The following is a 13,839-nucleotide window of genomic DNA, read 5'->3' on the forward strand; positions in this document are numbered from 1 at the left end:
TATTATTATTATTATTATTATTATTATACGGAAGATAAACCCGTATGCATGAGTATCAAGCCTACAGGAGCCAATGCCTTGAAAATCAAGCTTCCAAAGAATATTAAGGCGTTCATTTAAAGTTTACCTAATTTTTATTAAACCGGTAAAAGCTCCTTCGTAATATTTTCACCTTAAAACTTCATACAATTTTTATTAAACAATTTACAAGCTTCCCTAAGTTAATATTTCGAGTCTGCTTGCGTATCCTTTTTGGCTTTCCTTTAGCGATGGTCCTTCAGATTACCGATTTAAAAGAGGTTTTGGTAAGTTTCGGCGAGAGACATTAATCTCCTTCCACCGCCCGGAGTCGAGGATCATAGAAAGTGGGAATCGGCGTGAAATCCGAGGGCAGGAGGCTCCCTGAGGAGGAGGAGGAGGAGGCATCGGTTGTTGGAGGAAGGACAGGAGAGTCAAGAGTGGGGGAGTAGAGACGTGGTTTCAGTTGGGGGTGATGTGAGGGGGTAGAAGGGATGTTGGGGATAGAAGAATTGTTTGTATGGGGACCATAGAACGGCGGTGGTGGGTGGGGGTGGAGGGGGTATAAGGACGGTAGTGGGAGATGGTAGAAGGACGATTGGGGGTAGGAGGATTGTGAGGGTGGGGAATAGAAGGACGGTGTGGGGGTAGAGAAGGATGGTGTGGGGGTATTAGAAAGGATGGTGGGGGGTGGATGGGGTAGGAGGATGATGGGGCTGGGAAGGGGTGGAAAGGAAGAAGACGAAAAAACGAAGAAAGAAGGAAAAGAATAAATGAAAAAAGAATGATAATGAAAAATCAACTTGTCTAAAAAGGACGAATCAAAATATCAAAGGAAATTGGGAAAATTGGAAATTGGAAAATTTGGAGATTGGAAATATTGGAAATTGGAAAAATTAGAAAATAAAAAAAAACAACATTAAGAGACATAATCTGCAAAGCGTTCCATTTAACAGGGTTACGTAGGAGGGTATAGTGTGACCTGCCCATGTGGTGTGGGTGGGTATCTTGTGGGTAAGGAAACAGAGAGAAGGAATAAAGGAGAAGGAAGAGAGAGGAAAATGCGTTGGGTTTCGAGCTCTGAATTATTTAGGAAAGAGAAAGGAGGCGTTTATCAACAGAGTAGTAAGAATAGTGAAATAATATAATTATATGTGTATAATATTATAATATTAATCTACTTTGTTATCATACGTTTATACTTTTTAATTTTTAATTTGCTTTCTATATTTGTAGTAATAATAGTGAAATAATATTAGCATAATATCTGTATAATATTATAATATTAATCTACTCTATTATCATACGTTTATACTTTAGTTTTTAATTTGCTTTCTATGTTTGTTCATAACACTACAATTTTTATCTTTATCAAAAGCCCTCTGAAGAGACTTTTGGTTTGTTTACCTTACTTTCTAAAAAGAAAATAATTCTGAGAGGCAATATGAATTTCTTATGAAAATTTTCATCTCACTGAGGTGAGGATTACCTCGTCGAGGTCCTCTTGTTTTGATGGTGTACATTCACATCTTGGGTTTTATCTCTCTCTCTCTCTCTCTCTCTCTCTCTCTCTCTGTCTTTCTTTACGCCCTTTCTTTCCCTCCACCCGAGATGTGACTTACAACAGTCGACTAACTTCCAGGATCGTAATTTGTTGCTTAGGTCAGCAGAGTCATACAGACGTTAGGGATTGCGCCTATTTACCCCGCCCCCCTTTCCCCTAGAGAGAGAGAGAGAGAGAGAGAGAGAGAGAGAGAGAGAGAGAGAGACTTGTTCATGATAACATTTTTTTCCTTAATATGAGGTCACTAACCACTACGTCAAGAGAGAGAGAGAGAGAGAGAGAGAGAGAGGGAGAGAGAGAGAGAGAGAGAGAATCTTGTTAGTTCTAAGGTTTTTCCCTTAACTTAATATGCACTCACTAACCACTACGTCAGAGAGAGAGAGAGAGAGAGAGAGAGAGAGAATCTTTTCTCAATTCTAGTATTTTTACCTTAACTTGATTTGCTTGGTAACCCCTCTATCCATGTAATTTTATTCATCCGTCGCATCGTATCTTCCTTTATAGTTGTATACCGCCCATTCATCTTCTGATAGTGCTTATCTGAATGTATACGTAATGATATGTGTGTTTTGTATCTTGTTTTATTAAATATTCATTAGTGGTATCAGCTTTATCATGCATGACATAGGGGTTCTTGTTACGAAGGACTTTTTTTTTTACATCATGAAATATTACCTGTCGTATTTGGTAAAGTTCTGATATGTAAACTACAATTGGAAAATTTTATCAGTGTATTGTATTCAACTTACTGTTGTATATCTGATTCTCAGCTTAATTAGTGTAAACTTTATTATATATTACATGTAATTGTTATGAAAATAGTTAATCTGATATATAAGCCGCAATTAAAAAAGTTCATCATTGTATTGTATTCACCTTCCTGTTATATATCAGGGATTCTCAGTTCAACTAATGTAAACTTCTTTATTACTTATTATGTGTGATTGTTATGAAAATAGTTAATCTGATATATAAAAGCCACAACTGAAAAAATTTCATCATTGTATTGTATTCTTTTGTATATCAGGGATTCTAAGTTCAACGAATGTAAACTACTGTAGTATTTATTATCTTTGATAGTTATGAAAATAGTTAAACTCTTAAATGATAATAAAGTCAAGTTTCGAGTATAACTGCCCTCAGGAGAGATGACGCAAAACAGTACTAAATAACTGAATATTTACAATTTTGCTTGAAGTCTGTGATGCAGTTTCGTAAGTTTATGCATTACAAGGGCAAAGAGGTTATTTGTGAAAAGAGTCAAAAGTTTCCTTTAGGAATCATTTATCAGTTTATTTGTTTATCATTATATCTGAAAAATAAACTGATAACTTAATTACTCGTAGATAAAAAAAAGTAAAAAATGCGCTGAAGAAAAACTTTTCTGTACAGCGTATAATGCTGTATGAGCCGCGGCCCATGAAACTTTAACTACGGGCCGGTGGTGGCATGGCCTGTATCGTTGCCAGAACCACGATTATGGCTAACTGTAGCCTTAAATAAAATAAAAACTACTGAGGCTAGAAGGCTGCAATTTGGTGTGTCTGACGATTGGAGGGTGGATGATCAACATACCAATTTTCAGCCCTCTAGCCACAGTAGTTTTTAAGATCTGAGGGCGGACAGAAAAAAGTGTGGACGGACAGATAAGGCCGGCACAATAGTTTTCTCTGACAGAAAACTAAAAAGCTAACGATCGTGCTATCTATTTTCTCGTAGACTTCCTCAGCTAATTGTACATACACACACACACAAAAAATAACAACTAGTAAGAACAGCATCCAGCTAGTGGTGGGTGGGGGAGATGGTTTGGGGGGTTCTGGTTGGTGCTGGGGAGGGAAGGAGGGGAGGGGAGGTGTTGGGATAGGTGGCCAAGAGGACGAGTAAAATATCTTCTTCTGAGAACCCGCAAGAACCGTGGAGGTTTGTCATATGGCAGATGTAAATAGGATCCTCATTTCCCAATTGCCTTCTTCCGGGGACACTCGAACCCACTTGGACGAGATCCTGGCAATAAAAAAAATAAGTTTCCCAAGAGATAAACAAAACACAATAAGGAGAAGTTTTTTTTTTTTTATTTCTGAGATTCTTGTTTTATAAAAGGACAGTGACGCGGAATGAATGAATTGCTCTGTTTCCGTTTGCTTTCGAGAATTGTTGGTGACTTTGTAATTTTGATTAATCAAAGAACATCTATAATTCACCATTTTCGTTGTAGGTTATTGAATGCAAAGTATAGAGAAAGGTACCACTTTTGCACTAAAAATATATCTTCGTATGGAAAAATATCTTCATATGGAGTAATACTTAGAGTAAGTTGCTTATCCTTGTTTACTTTTATTTTCTTTTTCTGGATATATATATAGATATATATATATATATATAATATATATATATATATATATATATATATATATATATATATATGTATATATATATATATATATATATATATATATATATATATATATGTATATATATATATATATATATATATATATATATATATATATATATATATATATATATATATATATATATATATATATATATATATATATATATATATATATATATATATATATATATATATATATATATATATATATATATATATGTATATATGTATATATATATATATATATATATATATATATATATATATATATATATATGTGTGTGTGTGTGTATATGTATATATATATATATATATATATATATATATATATATATATATATATATATATATATATATATATATATATATATATATATAAATAATTCCATCAGCATCTCATGTATTCTTGTGCATGAGATTTTATTGCACGTAATGATCCATTTATCCTCGAAAGCCGTTTTGCAAATTCTAACAAGAAGAAAAACAACCATTATAACAGTAAATGCCTGGCAATTATAATTAGTGTGGCGAATAGGCTGGGAAGCCACAGATTTCAAATTAGCCAAATGACCCTGCAAATGTTTCTCGGTTTTGGACCAGATGTTGAAGGAGAATAGTACTTTCTTGAGGAATTGGTCAGCCTTAATATTCATTAGGAATATATAAGGGTTACAGTAATTGAAAGGTCTATGTATATATATATATACATATATATATATATATATATATATATATATATATTTGTGTGTGTTTATGTACTTATGTATATATATATATATATATATATATATATATATATATATATATATATATATATATATATATATATATATATATATATATATATGTACAGTGTGTATACATATATATATATATATATATATATATATATATATATATATATATATATATATATATATATATATATATATATATGCCTCGAAATGCACCAACGCAAATAGTCTTTACGAAAGTCCTCTATTCTTGTCTTTCCTGTGCTTTATCTTCCACAAATCTCCACTCAACTTCAGCCTCTCGTCTCGCAGTGCTTATCCAAGTAGGTCTGGGTCTTGCAACTCTTCTGGTGCCCGCAGGATCCCATCTGACACCATGACATACTGTTCTCCCAGGGGTTGGGGGTAGGACATGCCCAAGCCATCTCCATCTTAAATCTTACGCTAAAGTTCAACTCAAGAGGACTTGTACTAGATATTATTATCCTTAACACTTGAAAGATTCAACCTCGTCAATCCTTTCCTCATCCCTTTGCAAATACTCTGTCATCGTTATTTGTGTTTGTCTAAGCTTTAATTTGAGTCTCATCTCTCACTATGCACGATTCATTTGATTAAGCATATTTTGTCATTCATTTGGTGCTTTGCTGAATAAAACAGCATCATTTGCATATTATAAATCTGTTGATTTTGCATCGTTACTCCAATGTAAACCTTCTCTTCCATGTGAAACCACTTTTCCCATTATAAGAGCTATAGAGGAAAAATATAGGAATATAGTCTCTCTCTCTCTCTCTCTCTCTCTCTCTCTCTCTCTCTCTCTCTCTCTCTCTCTCTCTCTCTCTCTTTCTAAATTCTATAAAAGACAAAATCTCTCTCTCTCTCTTTCTCTCTCTCTCTCTCGTCTAAATTCTCTTTGAGTTATGATTTCAGGTAAGTAAATCTCTCATCTAAATTCTATAAAAGACAAAATCTCTCTCTCTCTCTCTCTCTCTCTCTCTCTCTCTCTCTCTCTCTCTCTCTCTCTCTCTCTCTCTCTCTCTCTCTCGTCTAAATTGTCTTTGAGTTATGATTTCAGGTAAGTAAATAACCATAAATAAAGGCAATTTACTCACGCCCATTTAGTTCATTTGACGGTCCAGAAAAAAGCCTGTTTAGGACTGACAGACGAATGAAAATATCCCTCCCTTGCTCTTTCATTACCTTGTGCCATTATTTGTCCTTCGTATTTACTTTTATTTATATATGTATTTTTTTGGCATTGTATTGCAGCAAGCATTGCTTCTGAACTCTTTGGAAGTCAAAGCAACAACATTTGGAAGTCATGTCGCGAAGTCGTTAGGAGTTATAAAAATGGCTGGGAGAGACGAATTGGGAGAGTGTTCATCAGAAGCCGTCATGCAGGGAAATAAACATGTAATTGCCGTTATTACAAGTTAATGGTGACGAATCGCGAGCTTGCGAAAGGTCTCTCTTACGAGTGAGAAAGCAGTTATGAATTATGAGCTCGGGGGAAAAAAAATAAGGAGGAAAAGGAAGGGAGATTCATAAATGTCAGAAATCTGGATATATACACACACACACACACACACACACACACACACACACACATATATATATATATATATATATATATATATATATATATATATATATATATATATATATATATATATATATATATATATATATATATATATATATATATTTAACATTTAAATATATATATATATATATATATATATATATATATATATATATATATATATATATATATATATATATATATATATATAAACATTTAAATATATATATATATATATATATATATATATATATATATATATATATATATATATATATATATATATATATATATATATATATATATATATATATATATATATATATAAGCATTTAAATTCATCAGAAAAATGAGAAAGAAATTCGTTACTGTCGAAACCGGGAAATATATCTAAAGTAAAAGATAAAACAAATTCATCAGATATCTTAGAAGATTCTTCATTGTCTCGTGAATGAGATCACGCCGTGAGTGTTTGGATTCTTGATGTCTGTTACCAGTTGGTTGGATTCTTGATGTCTGTCACCTGTTGGTTGGATTCTTGATGTCTGTTACCAGTTGGTTGGATTCTTGATGTCTGTCACCTGTTGGTTGGATTCTTGATGTCTGTTACCAGTTGGTTGGATTCTTGATGTCTGTCACCTGTTGGTTGGATTCTTGATGTCTGTTACCAGTTGGTTGGATTCTTGATGTCTGTCACCTGTTGGTTGGATTCTTGATGTCTGTTACCAGTTGGTTGGATTCTTGATGTCTGTCACCTGTTGGTTGGATTCTTGATGTCTGTTACCAGTTGGTTGGATTCTTGATGTCTGTCACCTGTTGGTTGGATTCTTGATGTCTGTTACCAGTTGGTTGGATTCTTGATGTCTGTCACCAGTTGGTTGGATTCTTGATGTCTGTTACCTGTTGGTTGGATTCTTGATGCCTGTCACCAGTTGGTTGGATTCTAGATGTCTGTTACCAGATGGCTGGATTCTTGATGTCTGTTACCTGTTGGTTGGATTCTTGTTGTCTGTTACCAGTTGGTTGGATTCTTGATGTCTATTACCAGTTGGTTGGATTCTCGATGTCTGTTACCAGTTGTCTGGATTCCTTGTCGGTTGGTTAGACTGTCAGTTAAAGAATCGATTAACGTAGATGGTTTGTGGCTTTGTGACTGCATTGTCATGCACCTTGCTAATATAGGGGACTGAGTGAGAGACCTATACAGTAAATGCTTTTGGTGAAGTTACTTTGAAGTGATACAAAATAAGTACACCAAAATAACTTAGCTATTTTTTACAAATATACGAAAGTTATTGTTGAAGTAATAAAAAATAGGTCAATCAGATAACGTATTTTTTCTTTTTTACAAATATACGAATAAATTATGTAATAATTTTTGTGCTTTCACGTTATGTGAATACAGGCAAAGCTGTGAAATCAGGCATGGTATATACAAACAGGTGAATTGTATTATTAGCTATGTAAAATAATGATACAAACCCCGATTGGGGAAGGGCGCAGAAATATGTAATACGTTTGAGCAAGGCAACAAATTCACCATTTAATGCCGGCGTATCAGTCCGCGATTATGGCTGCTGAAAGGATAAATACCCGGGAATTTATTGCATTACACTTCATTACAGTCTCATTTCGGACAGTTGCCTCTGCGATAGCCACAATACACCCGGCGTAAAGAGAAACTGATTACATTTGATGACTGAAAATTCGTTTTGCGCAGATTATTTCCACAAATTATTTGTGCAAATAGTTTTTCAGAAATTTCTGCGACATTGCCACAAGCTAACCTCAACGCTTCAGGAAGGAAGACTGAGTTTGCTGGCAGTTTGGTCAGACGCCAGACAGTTAAATGAGTGGGTTTATCGAGCACCCTAAGGAAAAAACAAGAAAAAATGCGCCGAGGTTTCTTAGGCGCAATTGAGTTTTCTGTACAGCCGCCACAGCGTGTAGTAATCAAGGCCACCGAAAATAGGCCTATCTTTTGGTGGTCTCGGTATAATGCTGTATGAGCCGCGGTCCGTGAATCTTTAATCACGGCCCGGTGGTGGCATAGCCTATATCGTTGCCAGAAGCACGATCAAGGCTAACTTTAACCTTAAATAAAGTAAAAACTACTTAGACTAGAGGGCTGTAATTTGGTAAGTTTGATGATTGGAAGGTGGATGATCAACATACCAATTTGCAGCCCTCTAGCGTCAGTAGTTTTTAAGATCTGAGGACGGACAGAAAAAGTGCAGATAGAAAAAAGTGCGGACGAGAGACAAAGCCGGCGCAATAGTTTTTTGTTTTAACAGAAAACTAAAAAGCAACATTGAAATGAGAGAGAAAGATCATGTAATGAAAATGAATGCTGACTGCTAAAAGGAACTTAGTGATACTTGATCAAATTTCAAGTCTTCCATAGATGGGAAGTATAAAAGAAATCTGCAAGGTGGACCGTCAGAAAAAAAGTCTTAAATTTTCAGAAGCGAAGTAGTAATCCATTATCTTAGATTGATCCTACAAAGGCTAACGATGCAGTTTTTTTTTTTTTAAAGAACATGACGACCATTTCAAGATGTATTATCGATTGTTATTTAAATATAACTGAAGATGTGTTATTACTGCTGTTCTGAAGAAAAGTGTTCTGTGACTCACTGTAGTTTCATTGAAACAGAGAGTCAGTAAAAGCAAGTTGAATTTAATGGTTTAAATATAATTAGGGGAATTCAATGTCAGTTTCATGACTGGAACAGTCTCAAAACTGGGAATAATTAAAACAACAAATCAAAAACAAATGTAAAAAAAAATTGAGAGAACGATTGAAATAGCTTAAATATTATCAAGAGAAATCTGCGTTCTTGTGACTGACAGAAACTCAAATAAATGGGAATAATTAAAAAAAAAATAAATAATGTAAAAAAAAAGCTAGGAAAAGGATGTGATCGTTTCAATATAATCATGAGAAATCTTTGCGTTCTTGTGACTGACACAGACTCAATTAAGTGGGAATAATGACGAAAAAAATAAATAAAATAAAAAATAATCTAAAAAAAAACTAGGAAAAGGACTGTAATCCTTTAAATACAATCATGAGAAATCGTTGCGTTCTTGTGACAGACACAAACTCAAATAAGTGGGAATAATTAAAAAACAAATAAAAATAATGTAAAAAAAAAACCTAGGAAAAGGACTGTAATCGTTTAAATATAATCAAGAGAAATCGTTTTGTTCTTGTGCCAGACACAAAATCAAATAAATGGGAATAATGAAAAAAAAAATAAAAAAAACAGGGAAAAGGAGTGTAATCGTTTAAATATAATAAAGAGAAACCTTTGCATTCTTGTGACAGACACAGACTCAAATAAATGGGAATAATTAAAAACAAATAAAAAATGTAAAAAAAAAAACTAGGAAAAGGACTATAGTCGTTTAAATATAATCGAGAGAAATCTTTGCGTTTTTGTGACTGACACAAACTCAAGTAAGTTGGGTTAATTAAAAAAAATTAAAGATAAACTAGGAAAAGGAGTGTAATCGTCTAAAAATAATCAAGAGAAATCTTTGAGTTCTTGTGAGAGACACAAACTCAAATAAATGGGAATAATTAAATAATTAAACAAATATAAAAAATGTAAAAAAAAAATTAGGGAAAGGAGTGTAATCGTTTAAATATAATAAAGAGAAACCTTTGCGTTCTTGTGACAGACACAGACTCAGATAAATAAGATTAATTAAAAAATGTAAAAAAAAAATAAAATGGGGGGAAACTATGACCGTCTCAGTGTGAACGAACTACAAATGCATTTGCGAGCTTCTTGGTCGTCGTCGTGGTCGTCGTCTGTGCTTGAAGCGGTAAAAATCAAATCCAGTCGCCAAGCACATTGTACTCGAGGCTAATCACTCTTGAAGTCGTCTGGCGAGGGATTGTGGGGATGCGAATGACGACACTTGAGGGTAATTGTGCGAAGAAGCACCTCCGGACTGCAGAAATTAACTTACATTACAGTACATTACAGTGTGATGAAGATGGACGAGTATAAGCGTCAGAGGGGAGGTTGGGAAAAAAAAAGTCGAGAATTCATTGCTTGTTCGCTTGCTCGCAGGTTCGGCTGTCATAAAGATAAAGATATTGACAGCCTGGTGACATAAGCCCTTCTTGCACTCTCCCGTGGAAAAGTCGAGAAGGCATTGCTTGCTTGCAGGTTCGGCTGTCATAAAGATAAGAATGTTGACAGCATAAAGCTTTCTGAATCTTAGAGGGTTCTTGGTGACTTATGTCCTTCTTGCACTCTCCCGTGGAAAAGTCGAAGAGAAATTGCTTGCAGGTTCGGCTGTCATAAAGATAAGAATATTAACAGCATAAAGCTTTCTGAATCTTAGAGGGTTCCTGGTGACATATGTCCTTCTTGAACTATCCCGTGGAAAAGTCGAGGAGAAATTGCTTGCAGGTTCGGCTGTCATAAAGATAAGAATATTGACAACTTGAAGCTTTAGGAATCTCAGGAGTGCCTGGTGACATACGTCCTTCTTGAACTATCCCGTGGAAAAGTCGAGAAGGCATTGCTTGCTTGTAGGTTTGGCTGTCATAAAGATAAGAATATTGACAACCTGAAGCTTTAGGAATCTCAGAAGTTCATTGTGAAATATGCCCTTCTTTCGCTGTTCCGCGGAAGGTGGCAAATTTTAAAGATGGGGTGGAAATCTTCAGGTCCCGTTCCACCTGAAGAAATTAGCGTCGACCAGGATCCACTCGTTCATCCAGATACCTGGGTGTGGAGGCGTGTAAAAGGTAAATATACCTTTTACACCAAGGGGGGAAGAACGAATTGCTGATTAGGTTATTAGATTTAAAAAAAAATATACATATATATATTTTTTACTGATACATACCACAGATTCCTACTCGCCTGGGTGGCGTGTTTCGTAAAACCTGTCATTGTATCGCACTGCAGACCCCAGTTGCACGTCGTAAATTCTTCAGATAATATTTCGATTTTTCTTCGTCATTGCTGGTTCCAAGTCGCTCCAGGTCTCGTCAGCGGCGACGAGAGAGGAAACGGCTCTTGGAAAACGTTGAAAGTTTCTCTGGTAAGTTGTGAAAGCTGATAAAAAATTTTATAAACTTATTAATTCGTTTTTATAAAAGTACATCCTCCGCTGTAAAGACTGAGTAATTAATGGCAGGGTATCATTGTAATACAACACGGGCCATTATTATTTTGGCATTAGATACACGGCTCCGGGACCTCATTTAGCTTAACATAATGACGGATCCGTTTACAGTAATAGCTGGCGTCAGCAAGTACATGCTTTTATGGCTGACATTATCAGCATGCTCTTGTAATTAAGGTCAGCGAGAACTTAACGTTTCAGGAACACCGCTAAATCTTTGACATAATGAATCTACGGTAAGTAGATTTGAAGTTGATTTATAATACATGAGAAGGATTGAAGTATTACTATTTTTTTTCAAAAGTGAGGATAAATAGAATTTTGTAATACTCAAATTTTAAGTTGATTTATACAGTAGTACATGAGAAGGATTGAAGTATAACTATTTTTTTTAAAGTGAGGATAAATAGAATTTTTTAGTACTCAGATTTTAAGTTGATTTATAATACATGATTGAAGTATAACTATTTTTTTTTTTTTAAGTGAGGATAGATAGAATTTTTTAATACTCAGATTTCAAGTTGATATATAATGCATGAGAAGGATTAACGTATAAATTTTTTTAAAGTGAGGATAAATAGAATTTTTTAGTACTCAGATTTTAAGTTGATTTATAATACATGAGGAGTATTGAAGTATAAATATTTTTTTTCAAAAGTGAGGATGAATAGAATTTTTTAATACTCAGATTTTAAGTTGATTTATAATACAGTACATGAGAAGGATTAACGTATAACTATTTTGTTTTCAAAAGTGATGGTAAATAGAATTTTTTTAATACTCAGATATCGGTGACATGATGAGCCAGTGATGGGTGCGAAGGATTAAAATATGAAGGATTAAAGTCTTGTTACTTTCTCAGAAGTGAGGATCAATAGATTTTCTTCAATATTTAAGTATCAGTAACAAAGTATTAAAATTTTCTCAAAAGTGAATATCAATAGATTTTCTGGAATACTTACAGTAGATGTCAGTAACAATTACCGGATTCGTAATGAAGATATCAGTAAGGTAGTTTCATCATTTTAGTTTTCTGTAAAGAAAAACTATTGAGATACTTTGTCTGTCGTCCGCCTCAGATCTTAAAAACTGCTGAGGCTAGAGGGCTGCAAGTGGTATGTTGATCATCCACCCTCAATCATCAAACATACCAAATTGCAGCCCTCTATCACAATGAGTTTTATTTTATTTAAGGTTAAAGTTAGCGATGATCGGGCATCTGGCACCGCTATAGGGGCCAACAACACAGGCCACCACCGGGCCGTGGATGAAAGTTTCATGGGCCGCAGCTGAGAGTTTCATACAGCATTACACGCTGTACAGAAAACTCGATTGCTCCGAAGTTTACTTTCCCCATCTTACATGTCCCAGACAAACTCTTCTCAAACGATGATATTGTACCACAGAAATACGTTTATTTTGGGGCGGATTTGTTAAATTGTGAAGAAACCTACGATTTTCTTGGCTAATTGTGTCTGAGTAGAGGTTTCTTCTTCCGTGATTACAGATATTTACTCTCTCTCTCTCTCTCTCTCTCTCTCTCTCTCTCTCTCTCTCTCTCTCTCTCTCTCTCTCTCTCTCTCTCTCTCCGCGTATTATAAACGGCAGAACGTTCTCATGTTTTAAGATACTTATATGTGGAGGTATTTATACATCATTAATATCAGTATGAATTTTTGTGTTTTGAGACACCTGGAGCTACTCATGGTAGAGTGAAAATGATACCGTGTATGTATGCATGTATGTATGTATGTATGTATGTATGTATGTATGTATGTATGTATGTATGTATGTATGTATGTATGTATGTATATAATATATATATGTATATGTATGTATATATGTATATATATAATATATATATATATATATATATATATATATATATATATATATATATATATATATATATATATATATATATATATATATATATATATATATATGTGTGTGTGTGTGTGTGTGTGTGTGTGTGTATGTATGTAAATTTATATATATAAAGTAGGTGTGTGTAATTTTGTCACGACTAGCATGCGTGTGAAGAAGTATTAATGGAATATTCAGATTTGGCTAATATAAGACCTTTTACCATATCGAACTTGAATATTAAGTTATCGGAACAAGATTAGAGAAACTGAAAAAATGCACAGTCAATTTTTAGCTCACTCTTTCACCTTTCGACTTACAGAATGGGGACTCTTCATAGAATAAGGGAGCTTCATCCAATTTTAATATTGTATCAGTATTGTGTTTCACCCTTAATTACTATTAGCAGACTTTGTTCCTCACCTGTCAGCTGTGCTGATTTCATTCTGTAGAAATATATATAATTGGCTGATGCTGTAATGGATTCATATACAATATGTGATTTCATAATTCACGGATA

The 13,839-nt window shown here is 34.0% G+C and overlaps 1 protein-coding gene across 1 annotated transcript in view; it reads right to left on the bottom strand.

The window, feature by feature from the left end:
• Positions 1-325: 325 nt before the first annotated feature.
• The window catches only part of LOC136847611 (uncharacterized), a 32,678-nt gene continuing 19,164 nt past the window's right edge, over positions 326-13,839 (bottom strand). The window contains exon 3 of the mRNA XM_067119327.1: positions 326-734. Within this exon, the coding sequence (XP_066975428.1) occupies positions 326-734 (409 nt within the window). The remainder of the gene's footprint in view (positions 735-13,839) is intronic.

The sequence above is a fragment of the Macrobrachium rosenbergii genome, chromosome 17 (genome assembly GCF_040412425.1).
Source record: "Macrobrachium rosenbergii isolate ZJJX-2024 chromosome 17, ASM4041242v1, whole genome shotgun sequence".
Classification (NCBI taxonomy): domain Eukaryota; kingdom Metazoa; phylum Arthropoda; class Malacostraca; order Decapoda; family Palaemonidae; genus Macrobrachium; species Macrobrachium rosenbergii.